Here is a 16,881-nt window from a genome sequence, read left to right on the forward strand (position 1 = left end):
AACGTCCCATGAGGTTCATAGCAGCAGTATTCACAATATTTGAAAGGTGGAAACAACTCAACAGTCCATCAACAGAAGAATGGATAAACAACTTGTGGTATAACCATAGGATGGAATATCATTTAGCCTTAAAAAGGAATGAAGTGTTACCTGCTACAACATGATGAACCTTGAAAGCACTATGCTGAAAGAAAGGAGACAGACACAAAAGACTACATGTTGTATGATTCCATTTATATGAACCAGCCAGAAAAGGACACTTTACAGAAACAGAAAGTAGATCAGTGGTTGCCTTGGGCGAGGGAAGGCGAGGGGAGGAGTTTGGGGGAAATGGGAAGTGACTGCTAATGGGACAGGACTTCTTTTTGGGGTGAGGAAAATGTTCTAAAATTGACTGTTGCACCACTCTGAACATTCTAAAAACCACTGAGTTGTACACTTTAAATGGGTGAATTGTACAGTATGTGAATAAGCTGGAGGGTTTTCTGTTTTTTTTTTTTTAAGGTGGGCCCTATCATTTTTATCAGGTCAGCATTCCTAGATAAAATTATCCGTACCCACGCCCTCCAGCACACAGTGATAAGAGTGGAAAGGTAGTCCCTTATCCTCCTGGTTCCCTCTAATCACCTGAGTAATAACAGTTGGCTTGCTCTGGTCTCAAGTCAATTTATAAACAACGTGAGAATCAGGGGACTAAGCAAAGCAAAACAATAAGCACATGAAAAGATGCTCAACATCATTAGCCACTGGGTAAATGCAAATGAGAAGCACAATGAGGACTTCCCTGGTGGTGCAGTGGTTAACAGCCCACCTGCCAACGCAGGGGACGCAGGTTTGAGCCCTGGTCCGGGAAGATTCCACATGCCGCTGAGCAGCTAGGCCCATGTGCCACAAATACTGAGCCTGCGCTCTAGAGCCTGCGAGCCACAAGTACTGAAGCCCGCGTGCCTAGGGCCCATGCTCCACAACAAGGGAAGCCACCGCAACAAGAGAAGCCCGCGCACGGCAACGAAGAGTAGCCCCCACTCGCCGTAAGTAGAGAAAGCCTGTGTGCAGCAACAAAGACCCGATGCAGCCAAAAGTAATTAAATAAAAATTTTAAAAAAAGAAAGAAAAGAAAACCACAATGAGATATCACTTCACACCCACCAGAATGGCTAGAATCAAAAAAACTGACATTAACAAGGGTTGGCAAGGATGTGGAGAAACTGTAACCCTCACACTGCTGGTGGGAATGTGAAATGGTGCAGCCACAATGGAAAACAGCCTGGCCATTCCTCAAAAGGTTAAATATAGAGTTGCCATATGATCCAGTAGGTATATATAACCAAGAGAAATAAAAACACACGCCCATGCAGAAAACTGCATACAGATGTTCAAAGATAGCATTCATAATAGCCAAAAGAGTGGAAATAACCCAAATGCCCATCAACTCATGAATGGATAAACAAAGTGTGATATATTCACATAATAGAATAGTATTCAGTCCTGAAAAGAAATAAAGTACTGATACATGCTACAACACAGATGAACCTTGAAAACACTATGTCAAGTGAGAGTAGCCAGTCATAAAAGACCATATATGAATCCATTTATACAAAATGTCCAGAACGGGCAACTCCATAGAAGCAGGAAGTAGATTAGTAGCACTGAGGGGGATGGGGAGGTTGGTGGGGCAGTGGGGTGGGGAGAGGCTGGGGGGACAGCTAAAGGATTTTTCTTTTTGAGGTGGTGAAATGTTCTAAAATTGACTGCTGTGATGGTTGCACAACTCTGTGAATTTTACACCACTGAATTACACCCTTAAATGAGTGAACTGTAAGTTCATAAAAAAAATGAATGACAAATACAACTCTATTTCACTTGAAGAAATGGGAAATTCCTATTTACTGCATTAGTATTCTTAGGCCTGCACACATTTGCTGTTAAGTCAAGCCAACCAATTCCCATCTTTTGGCTCCTCCTGAGGTTCCCCCGACAATATCATTCTATGGTAGTCTTCCCAAGTCCACGTTCCTTTTGCAGGAGAGGGGGCGTCTCCTTCAGGCTTCCAGCAGCCCCTCTACCCCCAGGTTACCTCCTCCTTTGGTACAGGAGTTTGTGGTCATCAAGACTTAAAAAGCTGACATTTGGGGCCTTACCTGCTGGCGCAGTGGTTAAGAATCCGCCTGCCAATGCAGGGGACACGGGTTCAATCCCTGGTCCAGGAAGATCCCACATGCCGTGGAGCAACTAAGCCCATGCTCCTCAACAAGAGAAGCCACTGCAATGAGAAGCCCGTGCACCGTAACGAAGAGTAGCCCCTGCTCTCCGCAACTAGAGAAAGCCCGCACACAGCAACAAAGACCCGACGCAGTGAAAAATAAATAAATTTATTTTTTTTTTAAAAAGATGACATTTGGGAGTTGGCTTTAGTCCATCTGTTAACAGCTTCTGGCACCTGTAGAGTCTCAGAGCAGTATCTTCTGGGTAGAGAGAAGGGGCTCACAGCTTCTCTGCTGTGGAGAGAGGTCGTTGTGGTCTCTTGGCAAAAGCCCTGGACACGAAGTTCTCAGGAAATCTGACTTCAAATTGTGATTATGCCCCTTACTGGCTGTGGGGCCTTGAGCAAGTCACTCAAGCTCTCTGATCCTCACTTTCCTCATCTGTAAAATAGGGATAATACCACCTATCCCACAGGGATATCCTGAAGATCAATGCTTACAAAGCCATCTAGAACACAGACATACTCAATAATTCAACAAAACATGTGCCAGGCTCTGGACTAGGTACTGGGGCACAAAGAAAAATACAATAGTAGCTGCCTTCAAATTGTTCAGTGTAGAAATGCTGTTAACAGGAATTCATTTTCTTCCCTCCCTACATTAGCCTTCTTTTAGGATGGCAACAGGAGTTTCAGAACTTTGATTCTTTGCCTTGATAAACTTTCACCTCTGTGCTCTCAAAAGAGATCATGCTGATAGGGTGGCACCTATGTTTACCTCCCTCATTCTCAAACAGGGGAGATGGGGTGGTAAACTTAAATGTTACGGGGAAAATATCCCTTTTATGCTTTCAAGTATTACCAATACTGATCCTTACACTCTTCCAGGCCTTACCTGAAGGTGTTTCCATGGTGAAAAGTGTGCTTCTTCAGCACTTTAAAATAAGTATGGAAAACCCTAGTTCTTTCTCATTCCCCGTACCCCCAGCTTGTATAGATTTATATTCCAGTTGAAAAGACTAGTCACAAAGGATCAGTTCCCAGTTTAGCTACCTTAGTGACCAATTTCTGGCTCACCTCCTGATTTGGGGTTCAGAATCTATGCTAAAAACAAAAGGACTTTCCAGAAAAATACAAGCTGAGTTTATAAACAGAGGCTGACACAAAGCAACTAGGGAGGAAAATGTAGGAGATAGTTTCTAAATCAAAATGTTATAACTTGAAAACCATCCTTCCCTTGGTGGAGCAATTCCACAAGTCACAGAAAAATATTTTTCATTTTAGAATAGATTGGAAGAGAGCCTCTGCCAAGAGCCAGTTGTTTCAATTTTCAATTTGAATTTTAAGCAGGATTATACATGCCCAAGAACATCATGCTATTTTTAGCTAAATAGGTAGGACTGCTGTGTCCACAACAGTTTGGAGCAATCAGGAGTGAAACTATTAAACAGCATCTCTCACTGTAGTAGCTTATCATTTGGCACTTCTGTATCTATTTTAATATTTTCCAAAGCTGCATCATACAAATATTTGTAAAGCACCCGTGCTTAGGCACAATACAAAGTTTAAATAGATAGACAAGGTTCCTATCTACATTATGGGTTCAACCCATTAAGCAACCAGATATATGAAAGAATCTCAGAGTTAGAGCAAAGTCAGAGCTGCCATCCAGCCCCTAACTGCCCAGATGAGATACATCAGGAAGCAACTGTCCTACACCTATCACCCTTCCAATGCTTGCACCATCTCTATGTATTCAAAAGAGAGGGGTAATGAAAATGTTCTAAAATCGACTGTGATGATGAATGCACAATTCTGTGAATACACTAAAAGCCACTGAATTGTACACCTAAATGGATGCATTGTATGGTGTATGAATCATATCTCAATTAAGCTGTTAAAAAAAGGAGAAAAATTGTTACTCTGATTGCTCTAATTAGTCAAAGCTATTTTTTTTTAAGCTCTTGTACTAAAGGATATCTAGCTAAAGGCTGCACTGGTTTGGCAATGGTGCCTCAAGGGCCACCATGGAGACCACTCTAATCTTTCCCTCACCCTCTCTTCTATTATTTTCCCAGTTCCTTTCCTCTGCTCCAACTAGGTCTTAGGTTTCGCAGGTATTCCCAAGCACGATTTGTCCCAGCTGGTGGACTTCAGGATTAAACTTATTGCTGACCCTCGGCAACTTTCCATTCATGACCTTAGGCAAGTCATGTCTCTGCTCTCCTGTCGCTGTTCTGGTTTGCACAATGAGGGGTTGGACTATGTGATCCTTTCCAGCTCCCACATTCCATGTGAAAAAAATACAAATGATGAACACTTACTTGGCCAATAACATACAAAGTCTCTGCCATTTTAGCCAACAAACATATATTTGGATTATTCATTTTGTAAATGCCTATGTGATGCAATCCTCCAAAGAACAGTATTTAACATAATTATAAAATGATCAACATGGAGTCCTTATTCTTAAAAACTATCACTTTATCAAAGAAAATTCAGAGCCCAACACGGAATGCTTGATAGTCTCTCCGGACCTGTTTCCAAGGGTCCATTTTTGAATGGAAAAAAAAAAAAAAAGCTTTTGCATGTTGGGGCCCTGTTGGATTTTCCAAACCAAAGGAAGAAATGAGATTGGGGTGGCAGAGCCTTAACAACAGTAGTTCAACTAAATCCTAAGAGAAGAAAGGCTTTGTTTGGCAAATGGTAGAGAGACCTAGCATAAGACAGCACCTCGACAAACATCAAAAATGCTCAGAAATATGCCCAGAGAGCAATGAACACTGAAGGAATCCCTTTAGCCAGGACAACTTGCAGCTTTTTATGCAAATCAATTATTCTCCTAAAAAAACTCGGATAAACATGTAGTCACCAGTTTCCAACATACTACCACCAAATTCACAGTATTGTTTCCATGTGCCCAGCATCAGTGAGCAAAACCGAAAGAAACACATCAATTTCTCCTTCACACACACACACACAAATATGCAAGAGAAACCATTTTCTTTGCAGAACCTACGCTGCCTAAGTTGTGGCCATGAAATGGATAAATATTGGTTGCTAATAAAAATCAGATGGTGAGCTCTACACTGAGAAGCAAACAGCACACGCAGGCATCATAAAAACAACAACCCTAATGTGTGTTTCTTGTCATTAAGCGGGACACCCAACATGGAAAGAAATGACTCAAAGTGTCCATTTGCATCCCTCTTTCCCATTACCTCAGACCAACAAGCTCTCCTGTTAGTCATCTCCCTACACTTGTCCCCATCAAAAGGGCCTAGTGCATAAGGTTGCAGGCCCCTCTCTTGTTGGCCTTCAGGCTCCTGGCTTGAGGCGCTGAACAAGGGGTAGGGGGGCAGCGGAAAGGACAAAGGTAGGTGCTTTCGATCCCTCACGGCTTTGCAGCAGGGCTGCCAGCCTCTCCCCATTCTCATCACGGAACAGAGCACCTGCCCTAAGGGACAAAGGCCGGCCTTACAAAGAGGAGGGGGAGGCGAAAGGAGTCGGCGACAGTCGCAAACGCTGGCAAACAAAAGCGGGCATGGGGGGGCCCGAGAACACCAAGCCCACCTCGGGGGCTCCCAGAGGTCGCCAGGTCGGGGTGGGGGGGAAAGGAGGCGTAGTAACGGATGTGGGGGAGGGGAAGACGGAGAAAATTCCTCTGAGGACCGAGATTAGGGAGCTGCTGGGGGCGCAGCCGCCGGCAGGAAGGAGAGTGGGGGGCGGACAGAGGTCCCAGGCGAGAAGGGGCAGAGTTCGTGGGTGGGGAGAGGTGATGGCCGAGAGGTGATGGCCAAGAGGTGGAGGCCGGCCGGGGCTCAGCCGCGCGCATTGCTCCGCGGGGCCGCGAGGGACCCTCGGGATGGGCTCCAAAACCGCGCGCCGCGTGGGGCTGGGGACACGCGACCCAGGGATTCCGGGGAGAGCTCAGAGTTGGGGGCGCAGTGTGGGAAAAGAGAGAGTCTGAGAACAGAACCGTAGAGAGGCTAGGGGGGACTGTGAGGGGGCCTGACCCCCGTCCGCCCCACCTCACCTGGCGCCGGGTCGGAGTCCAGGTCTAGTGCTGAGAAAGCGCCAGCTCCGGCCGGCCCCTCTGTCCCGCGCGGGAGACCACGGACACCTAAATAAAATAAATTTTAATAAAAGACAGAAAGAGAAAATTTGTCTGATTTTCACTTACGGCTCCCTGGACAGCAATTAAGAAGCACATCTTCCCAGCCTTTGAAGACTACCTTGGACTGTAAAGCGTTAAAAATTCTGGTGTTAGAACCCCTGCCTAGACCTTCAGGCTGTTAAAGTCCAGCGCCAGCCACTGGCAGACTTCAGAATAGGCTGCCAGTGCAGAGAAGGAACTGGTCCACAGCCCACTGTGGGGTCTCCAAGAGCCAACCTCCAGGGAAGGGGGGGGTCACCCACAGGGAGCCCTGGACTGCTCTGCTCCTGGGTCCTGTAAAGGGGGGGAGGGGGAGGGGAGGGAGGAGGAGGAGACGCCTGAGGCGCGCGAGGCGGGGAGGGGGGGAAGGAGGGGCGCCCGCCACCCTCCGCCTGGGTCAGGGGGCGGGGCGTGAGGCTGGAGGCCGCGCTCGGCCGGCCAATGGCCACCCTGCCGGCCGGCTGGCTCAGGCGCGCTATCCCGCAGCTCACCTCGGCACCTGGGCCTTGGCTGGCCCCAGCCAATCAAATGCTTTCATTTACATAAGCGGCCCCTCCCACTCGCCCAAGCCGGGGGACTGCTGCCGCAGAACACAAAGAAGGCCCCCAGCAGGGAAAGGGGGGTCCACTTCCGATTCCCTACCTGGAGAGCCTAGCATCACCTTTTCAGCGCGTTATGGCTGTTTCACGGTCACCCTGATGAGGGGAGAAGTGGGGGTCACAGAGGTTTGGCCCAAGCACTCTTAAGAGGTTGGTACTCTTCTCCCTCAAGTCCTTCTAACCGAGAACTACCCTCCTGTTCCAGGGGACACAGTTATGTTCTTCGCCTCTTGAGCCCTCCGCCTCTGCCTCCCTCCCCCTCCCCTTTTTCCAGTCGCCCCAATCTCTGCGCTTCCTCCCGTAAACTGCCGCCCACTACTGGCCTTCAGCTGCATTGCAGCCCTGTTCACCAGGCTCTGAGCATAGCCTTGATTGATGCTCCCAAACTGTCCAAACCTACCCCAGTCCAGAAGGAAAACGAGAGAGGAAGAGGTTACTGTACCAGTGTAAGAAAGGACCTAGTCAAGTGGCTTTGTTACCTATGATGGCAAAAAGCCAGCAGTTAGTAATAAGTCTAATCTCCCCAAATCATCTTGTTCCACCTTCCTTCTCCTACCTTCAGGTCTGTACTGGGCCACAATAGTGACTGACTGGCCAGCCCGTTTCAGAGCAGCTGCAGCCTGCTCATGAGTTGCATTCCTCAGGTTCACGCCATTCACCTGTCCAAAGAGAGGAGTTATGAGCCACCCCAAAAGCAAGAAAGGAGTCCTCTGTTGTAGCAGTTAGGAGAGGGGGATGGGTAGACCATCTCTAAGCCTACTTGGATGCCTTTCTCAATATCCCATCCTTGCCCCTAGGATGAGACCTAAAGGACATATCTCTAGCATAATAATATCTTTGTGGGGGTCAAATGCCAGCCAGGGTTAAGATCCAAGAGATACTCACTTCCTCCTTAAGTATAAGTCTGGTTCCCTGTCCCTCACTAAGGACATCTATAAAGAGAATATGGGGCTTCCCTCATGGCGCACTGGTTGAGAGTCCGCCTGCCTATGCAGGGGACGTGGGTTTGTGCCCCGCTCTGGGAAGATCCCACATGCCACGGAGCGGCTGGGCCCGTGAGCCATGGCCGCTGAGCCTGCGCGTCTGGAGCCTGTGCTCCACAACGGGAGAGGCCACAAGAGTGAGAGGCCCGCGTACCGCCAAAAAAAAAAAAAAAGAGAATATGTTTTCTCCAGCTCTTAGCCTTCCCCCACTTCAAGAAGCATTCCTTGGAGACAGCCAGGTCTTCTCTCCTCCCTTTCAGACTGGCATAGCTCCCATCCTCCCACCTTGCCTTTGTCTCCTCACCGATAGGATCCGGTCTCCTCTGCGCAGCTCCCCACTCAGGTCAGCTGGGCCTCCTGCCAGGATGAAGGAGACGAAAATGCCTTCTCCATCCTCTCCTCCCACGATGTTGAAGCCCAGGCCTGTGGAGCCCTTGTGCAGGATGATCTTGCGGGGCTCTCTGGTGGGAAAGGAGTGGAAGGGTCAGGACAAAGTAGGTATAAACTGTTGTCCCTGCGAGGGCCAGCCTGGAACAAGGCCCATATGGCTGTAGAAGGGCTTAGGTTCCTAGGTATGATACTCTGTTGCTCCCTTTCTCTCCTGAAACCTGCTTGGCTGCTGTTTGCTTCCAGGTGCCAAGTTTCAGTTGTTCTTCCTCCCTTCTTCCTGAGGGCTTGGAGTCAACTTCCCAGTGGACAGTCCCCGACTCTCTCTGGTCAACAAACCCCTACCCTGGGCTCTAGAGACCATATCTCAGAGCCCACTCACTGGTCCTCTTCCTCCCCAGATTCTCCCATCCTACCAACTGGTGTGATTTGAGCCCTGGGCCACAAGAAGGGGAATCAGTTAGGGGCTGTGGGATGGCCCTGGGGTTGATTGCACTCACCACCCACAAACTGTGCATACTTACTTTATACATGCTTCTCTGCAGTCTCAAAAATCCACCGACCAACTATGACCCCTCCTACTTTCCCCAACAACAGATTTAGTCAACAGCTAGCACTATGTACCCTTGCTGGGTGATGTGGGAGATAGAGACAAAGAAATCCCAGGTCCCCAGAAGAAGCTTAGGAGCCTAACTGAAGAGAGGAGACAAACACATGAAAATTCCGACTCCAACTAACCATGTCTAAGAAGCCCCTCTGTAAATGGTCAGTGTCATCAAGTGAGAGCAGCTGCGGCTCCTGTATATCCATACAACCTGATTCAGCACAGTTGCCCAGCCCACTGCCTTCACTTTAAGCATCTTTCATCTGAGGAGCCCCAGGTCCGAGGCTCCTCCTTTCTTGCTCCCAGTCTCAGGTGCGAGGCGCCTTCCCTGAGACACGGATGCTCTTGCTAAAGCCCTCCTCTCCTCCTACCTGGCATCCCCTCCAGGCCGCAGGGAGCGGAGCGGCCAGGCCCACCTCTGCGAAGCCCTCCTCCGCGAAGCCCTCCTCCAGGCCGAGGCCGAAGCTGAGCCCAAGCCCAGGGGCAAGCCGGAGCCTGAGAACTTGCGTGCCCTCTCCATGGCTCCTCCAGCTCCCCCCCCACCGCCCCCGCCAACTCCGTCCGCCTACCCTTCCGGCTCTACTGCAGCCAGCCCAGCAGCCTCCTAGGCCCCACCCTGCAGCAAACCTGTCCCCCGGAACCCCTGCCGGCCCAACCAGTTCCGCGGCGGCAGCAGCCTCCAGAGTGGGGCGGGGCCGTTCCGTGCGTGCGAGGCCACCTGGCCCGCCAGCCTCCCAGCATCCCGGACCAACCCCACCGGCTGAACTGCTCTCTTCTCTAGTTGAATGAGCAGTTGCAGCAGAGGGGGCTGTAACTGTCTCAGGGCAGGAAATCCCGCAGCCTCCACCTTCTCAGCCCCCTAAACACTCCATCCTACCCTTTCTCTGCACTTTCGAATGGGGGCTACACACTTGGCACTCCCCCTGATGGTAGAACTTGTCCCTGCAGCCACCTCTGTCCCTCCTTAGGGTCCCAAGGGCCTGAGAGGGGGGCCTCAGACCCCAAAGACACGAGCTATGAGGGCTTTATCCTCTTCTATGCCATACTACGAGAAGGCCTGTGGCCAGCCAGAAGCGATTCCTCTCCGCCCCATCCCTAGGTAGGATGCGGAGGGGCGGGGCGGGGGAGGGGGTCTTACCTGGTGAAGTCCTCCTCAGCCAGCATGTGCCTGGGGATAGGAGAGTAGCGGGCGGGGGGAACCTGAGGAGGAGCAGGGTAGCTGACCTTGCTCTCCACAGCCCCGAGATAACCCAGGCTGGAGTTATGGCTTATGTGGTTGTCAGCCAAGGCAGTAAAAGCTGGAATCGAGAAAGGGAGAGAAAAGTTCCGAGACCACTCCCCAGTGGTACCCTACTCCACCTGCCACCAAGGGCTGACCACCCCCCCCACACACCTCAGATGTAAAGAGACCAGACCGAGGGATGCAGATTCCTCAGGCATCTCCTCCCCACTCCACCCCCTAGGGTTCCTCCTCCACAGTCCCTTTCTGAATCCTGAGCTCACTCCTGTGAGTCTTAGAAAGAGCTAAAGTCAAGGCAATCTACAAAGAAAGGCATGACTAGAGGTGTGACTAATAATAATCCCTCACATCTCTATAGCCTGATACAGTTTTCCAAGGGCTTTCTCGTCCGTGATCTCATTTGATCCTTGCAGCAGTCCTATGAGGAGGGCAGCACATATATCATTAGCTCCTTTTTGCCAAAGAGGAAACTAAAGACAGGTGAAAGGGACTTGTCCAAGGGCACCCAGGTATAAGGGACAGGGCTGGGATTTGGACTCAGCTTTCCTGAGCACCAGTCTTATTCTCTCTCTCTCTCCTTCTCTCTCTCTTAACAAGGAGCATAAACTTCTTCCCCTCCAGAAACCAGGGGGCAGGGCTTCAGGACAGGGACAGGGCAGACTGGTACGTACTGCTGGCGTAGTCGGGGGGTGCATACATGTCGTTGAGGTGGAGGCTGCCTGGCTTGGCCACCTTCAGATAGACCATGTCAGATGTGTTCTTCAGCGAGGCCACAGCTTCCTCATGCCTCACATCCTGCAGATTGGTGTTGTTCACCTGGGAGAGGAGAGGCCTTAGGGCTAGCACCCTGGAGAAGAAGGGAGGGCCTCCCCAGGGAACACTGAGGGGTGCCCCTTCAGTGAAATTCAACAGTGCTCTGTCTAACAGAGGTCCAAATACAGTGCTGTGAGGGGCAGAGAAGCAGGGGTAGGGGGGGACAGGTGAGGGAGTTCCAGCCATGAAGAGGACTAGGGCCTTGCTATCTGGGGACACACAACTCAGATGATGCTCTTGAAATTTCCCATGATGCCTAGTCCCTGAGTGAGGTTCAGGTGGAGGGAGAGGCTACTAGAGCTCCACCTCCCCACCCCGCCTTTTGGGCATCCCCAGGAAGGCTGTCTCACCGCCAGCAGCCGATCCCCGATCTGTAGGCGTCCATCCTTCTGAGCAGCACCCCCCTCAATGATCTTGGTGATGTAGATGCTGTTGTCTCCTGGGATGTGCTGGTTGCCAATCCCCCCAGCAATGCTGAAACCCAGGCCTGGGCGGGAGCCAGCAGGGAGTGGGAGAGGGACACAAGGAGAAGTTAGAGCACGCAGTCAATCCCAGCCCCAATCCCCCGCACCCAGCCAAGCCACCAGCCCCATAGGAGCTCCCCCCAGGGATCCCAAACACCAGGCTGCCATCCCGAGGTCAGTACAGGTGAGATGTGAGATCAAGAAAGAAGGATGTGAGCTGCACCAGGGAGTCAGGAAGGAAGTGAGGGTATTCCCTTCCAATTCCTACAGGGCCAACCAGGGGCCTCTGGCCAGAGCACGAGAACCCAGAGGGCCGCACCTTTGGGTCCTTTGAGCAGGTTGACCTCCATGATGGTCTCTGGTGGGGGCTGTCGCCTCCGTACCACCAACCGCACCACAGGACCAGCCTCCTTCAGCGCCTCCACCGCCCGGCTGTGCACCACCTCTGACACATCCACCTCATTCACCCGCAGCACACAGTCATTCACCCTGTGGGGGAAGCCCAAGAGGCATGACACCCTGCCACCGCCCCCCTCCACCCCCTCTCCCACCTCCTCCTCTTCCTCTCCCCTCCCCTTCCCCTTCCCCTCCCTCCTCACCCCTCCCCATCTCAGATCTAATTCAAGGGTCATCCTGCCAGGTGGCCCTCCTCCCCTCACCTCCATCCTGCCCCTGCTGTCCCCAGCCCTGCTTCCAGGCCACCTCACCCCAGCCTCCCGTCCATGGCAGCTGCTCCACCAGGGATAATCTTGGTAATAAAGATACCAGGGTCATCGGGGACATGGGGGTTGTCGATTCCACCAGCAATGCTGAAGCCCAGGCCAGAATTGCCCTGCAGAAGGAAGTGGAGGGGCACAGTTTGCTCATGCAGAAGGCATGGGGGAGGGCTTCCGGGGCCCCATCTACCCCTGCCCACAAAGAGCAGCTTCTCCAGGCCTCAGAAGGGGCCACGGCAGGCTGGGGCACATTCGTCACGAATCTGGCAGATTCCCAGCCTGTGCTGACCATTCTGGCGTGGAGGCCTCAGCGAAGCCATCCCCTCCCCAATTCCCCAGGCCTCAGCGAGCAAGGTCAATTAATATTTGTTAGTCAGTTGATTGACTGATGCAGTGATGCAGCCTCTGAGGGCCGCCGTTTCCCCATTCTCTCAATGCAGGTCCCCCACGAGTCTTGAGACCAAGGTTCAGGGCCCTCCCCTCTCCCCGTTCTAACCCTGCCCTCCCATTTTATCCTGCCCCACCTCCAGACTCACCCGCTCAAGGACTATCTCCTCATACTTGAACATGCCATCACTGCCATTCACCTAGGGGAAGACACAGGCAGGGCCCTAAGTGCCTCCTGCGCCGCCCCCCACCCTCACCCCCTGGTCAACCTGGTTGTCCCCCAACTCCCCACAGAGTAGTAGGAGGGCCCAAATTGACCCTGAGACATCTGTTGGCCACAGATGGGACAGGCTGACCCTGAGGAGGCCCCCCTCCCCTTGCTTCCAGCCATATCAGGCCCAACCCAGCTGCTCATTTAGCCCAGATCAATTGTCTGGGACCGAGCCAGCCAGTGGTGCACTCACCAAGAGGCTGGGCTCCAGGGCCTCGGGGTTCACTAGGAGGGGTGCAGGGCTGGCCTGAGAGGGATGGCAGAAATGGAACATGGCAGGCAAACCATGCCACACTCAGCATCCGTGGGGGCACCCAGTGGCCTGGACGGGGACCTGCACCCCTTCTGAACAACAGCTCTCCCTGACTTGGGATCACAGACTCCCACCATGTCAGAGCTGGAAGGGCAGCAGACACCATCTTGTTCAACCTCTCCCATCTGAGAGATAGTGACACTGAGGCCCAGAGAGGACGCAGGTTGTGCCTAAGGGCACACTGGGAGTTAGTGGCAGAACAGGGGCTAGAACCTGGATCTCCACATGCTCTTTTGAGTAAAGCAAGCTGCCAAGGCCATTGATGTTCTGGCCACTCATCACCTTGCCCAGCAAAGCTCATGGGAAAAAGAAAAGTTACACCCTTCAGAGTACCTCATGAACCCTCATTCTATCTCCTGTGTCCCCAAGAACCCAATTCCTCAAATGGGCAGAAGTCAATCCATTTTCTATCAAGGGGCTTTTGATCCCGAGCCCCTTGTGTTTCCCAGCAGAAAGGGATCTGCTCGGGAGTCAGAGGCAAAGCCAGGGGTAGGACAGGAGGACATGGCAGGCAAACCATGAGGTTTGCCTCTCTCCATGAGAGAGAAGCTGATGACCCATGGACTGATTGGCAGCAGAGTCCACGGCCTTCAACATGCAATAGCCACAGGAGGAGAAGCAAGGGAAAGGGATGGAAACAGGGTTGCTCTGACCAACCCATAGAGATGGCCTCTCAGACAGAACTTATTTGTGGCCACTGTCAAGTGAAAATGTGATTCTGGACAGACAAGTAGCACCTGCTCCCTGGCTTTCACTCTTATCCCCAAGAATGGAGGAGCCCTCTTGCCTCTCTCCCCAGATAGCCTGGTGCCCCTCCCCCATCTTTCTCTGGCTGTGTTGCCCCTTTCCTGACCCCTGGTCTCCTCGTCTGAAGAGGGAAGCTGCAAACCCAGGGTGAGGGCTCCTCTGCATGCCCTGCTCTGCTTCCCCTCCCACCTACACCCCACACAGCTTTGGCATCGAAAAGCAGAGAGGAGGAGAGGGCTGGCTAGTCATGCCTCCACCTTTTCTGAGCCTGGCCCCAGGGCTTTTTGCCCTGCAGCCCTAGGAGTTGGTGGGAGGATTCTCACTGCAGCCCTACTCCTGTCCCTGATCCCAGGAGGATGGCTCTTAAGAGCCCGCAAACCAGCACCACTGCCTGAAGTACCATGCAACAGACACACAGGCAAAAGGATTTCCATGTAGCTCTTGTATGCATCTGGTACACCATGTGTGCCCACATGTGACAGCCATGCTTCAAGTCCAGCTCTGGTGAGACCCAGCAGCTCCCAGCTTCCACTGGTCCACCCTCCAGCCTCCCACCACCCCCCTCAGGGAACCTGCTCCCAGGGCCAGGAGCCAGCCAGGGATCAGCCCTGGCAAATAAACCTTGACCACCTGGCCCAGCCTTGGGACTGGCACCTATCTACCAGTTGAGCAGGACAAGCACAAGAGAGTGTTTACAAGGGTAGGGCCCCAGGATGGAGGAGAATCCGCTGGAGAGGGCAAGGGGCCAAGGCAAAGGACACAGGAAACAGTCAGTGTGGACAGACAGAAGGCCAGAACCGAGGACTCCTCTCCCCAGGAAGTCCCCACCTTTGCTTCTGAGTGAGAGCACATCTGATCCCCAGAGGGGGACAGAGGTGGCCAGAACGGTCACCAGCTTGGGGCAGCCAGCACCTGCCCTCCACAACAAAGCTTCCTCCTCCCCTCTCCCCACCCTGGGGGCGGCAGAGCCGAATAACCAGACAGGCCCTCCGCCATGCATGCCAGGGACCTGGCTCTGCCGGCCCAGCCTCCATTTTGCTGCTTCTCCCACAGATGCTCCTTCCATTTTCTAAGCTGGCAGTTTATTTAGGCTGGGAGTGGAAGCCGGAGTTGTGCCCAGCACCCAGGGGTTCCCAAGCTGTGCCAAGTCAGGACTGGGGGGCCAAGTTCTCCCACATCTTGTGGTACCCAAAGGGAAGATGCCCCACCGGGGCCAGTCCCTGCACCATAGCAGCTGCCCCTTGCCTGGCTCCAGGCATCATGCCTGTTCTGGAGCAACGAAGCTGGCTTCAGTCCCCCCCCTCGCCCCCTGAGTACACATACACACTTCAGAGCTGCTTGGACAAAAGAGTCCATCCTTCTCAGCAGCCTCTCAGCCTTGCTTGGGACGTGTCTCTCGCCTCCTCCCCCTCCCCTCCCTTGCCTGTCAAGCGCCTCTCACCAGGGACACCACACACACGCACGCGCACGCGCGCGCACACACACACACACAGAGGCACACGCGTGCACACACTTGCAGCCACATGCTCATATACATGTAGCCACACACACACAGGCAAACACAGCCAAACCTGCAGCTTCATCTACAGAGACACCTCCACATTCAGAGAGACATCCCCACATGTCCATGTGCACATTCACACACAAAGGGACTAGGACGGAGAGGGACTCATGGCATCAAGGGATGAAGCTCAGCAAGCTGGGCACATGGGCTCCTCGACATAGATTCACAGGAGCTCCACTGCCTTCCCCCACACACCTCAACACACACACACACACACACACACACACACACACACGTCCCCCCTACACAGAGCACCTTGCCCCCTCCTCCCCTCCTGTGGAGACACACACCGCACACAGCCCCCGCAGAACCTCCCGCCCCCTGCCAGACACAGAAACACTGCTCACCCGCCCCCGCCCACGCTGAGGCGAACCCAATCCCCCCACACGGGAGAATGTGCCCCTCCGCCATGCCTTCGCCTCCTGACACACAGCTCCTCCCAATCCCCTCCAAATGGAGACCCCCAAACAGACACACTGGGAAGCACACACCACCTCTCTTGGCCCAGCTGCAATGCTAGGGCTCAGGGTCTGCGGGCTGGGAGCCCTGGGAACCCGTGCTGCACCCCAGGCCTCCAGGCGCCCACTCCCCAGCCCCCGTGGGTTGCCCCCCCACCACCCCCTCTGCTGATCCATACCTGCTCATACCAGTCCCGGTTGGTACAGGTGCACTCGGGCCACCAGCTGGGGCCGCTGCCGTTGAGTTTGGGGGTGCTCTTGCCCGGGACTGGCTTAGGGGGCACTGGCCCCACATCCCGGCCGGTGGGGATGAGCTTGGCCTTGGTGCGGGGGGTGGGGGTGGCCCCCGCCTGCGAGGGCAGGGTCTGCGAGCTGTAGCCCCCGTAACCGGCGCTGGCTCCATTGCCCCCACCTGGCCCGTAGGGGTCGGGTACCTGCCAGTCCCCGTAGCCGGGAGGCTCGAGGCGCCGCAGGGCGGCCAGGCGGGTCACCTCATAGCACTCGGGGCACTTACAGCAGTGCTGGTGCTTGTGCATGGCACTGCCCCCCGCGGCCCGGACCCCCCAGCCCACGCCGGTTTCCACCCCGCCGCTGCCGCCGCCGCCGCTGCCGCCAGGCTCCCGGGCACACTCACACTGCTCGGACCAGGAAGGGGGGGGCACCCGTGGGGGCGCCCGGGCGGAGCGGGGCCTGGGGCCGGGCGGGCGTCCCGGGGCCTCTGGCCCCACGCTGCCCCGCACCCACGGCTCCCCCTCCAGCACTGGCGGCTCCGTGTCGCCCGTCGTGGCTCCTGGGCCGAGGCCCAGCGGCAAAGAAGAAGCGGGAGCCTGGGCAGAAGCTGGGTGCTGCGAGGACCGCTCCCGCACTGGTCCCCAGGATGGATCTGAGTGGAGTCAAGAGCATCTCTCCCTGGCTCCCTTCTCAGTTGATTCCAGCCAATCAGCGTGCAGAGTCAGGCAGCGGCAGCGGCAGGGGG

The 16,881-nt window shown here is 53.8% G+C and overlaps 1 protein-coding gene across 6 annotated transcripts in view; it reads right to left on the reverse strand.

The window, feature by feature from the left end:
- Positions 1 to 16,773, reverse strand: part of DLG3 (discs large MAGUK scaffold protein 3) — a 56,797-nt gene extending 40,024 nt beyond the window's left edge. For 2 of the 6 annotated variants that reach the window (XM_007470122.1, XM_007470121.1), the window contains exons 1-10: positions 16,085 to 16,441; positions 13,017 to 13,070; positions 12,702 to 12,752; positions 12,157 to 12,281; positions 11,769 to 11,938; positions 11,336 to 11,472; positions 10,844 to 10,988; positions 10,071 to 10,230; positions 8,246 to 8,402; positions 7,515 to 7,617 (exon numbers count right to left, since the gene is read on the reverse strand). In XM_007470122.1, coding sequence (XP_007470184.1) covers positions 7,515 to 7,617; positions 8,246 to 8,402; positions 10,071 to 10,230; positions 10,844 to 10,988; positions 11,336 to 11,472; positions 11,769 to 11,938; positions 12,157 to 12,281; positions 12,702 to 12,752; positions 13,017 to 13,070; positions 16,085 to 16,441 — 1,459 coding nt within the window. Of the gene's footprint in view, positions 1 to 6,239; positions 6,321 to 7,514; positions 7,618 to 8,245; positions 8,403 to 9,303; positions 9,458 to 10,070; positions 10,231 to 10,843; positions 10,989 to 11,335; positions 11,473 to 11,768; positions 11,939 to 12,156; positions 12,282 to 12,701; positions 12,753 to 13,016; positions 13,071 to 16,084 lie in introns of those variants that run through there. The other 4 variants (XM_007470123.1, XM_007470124.1, XM_007470125.1 and 1 more) reach the window with 4 other exon arrangements.
- Between the last annotated feature and the right edge of the window lie 108 nt (positions 16,774 to 16,881).

Source organism: Lipotes vexillifer, unplaced genomic scaffold, assembly GCF_000442215.2.
Source record: "Lipotes vexillifer unplaced genomic scaffold, Lipotes_vexillifer_v1.1 scaffold926, whole genome shotgun sequence".
Classification (NCBI taxonomy): domain Eukaryota; kingdom Metazoa; phylum Chordata; class Mammalia; order Artiodactyla; family Lipotidae; genus Lipotes; species Lipotes vexillifer.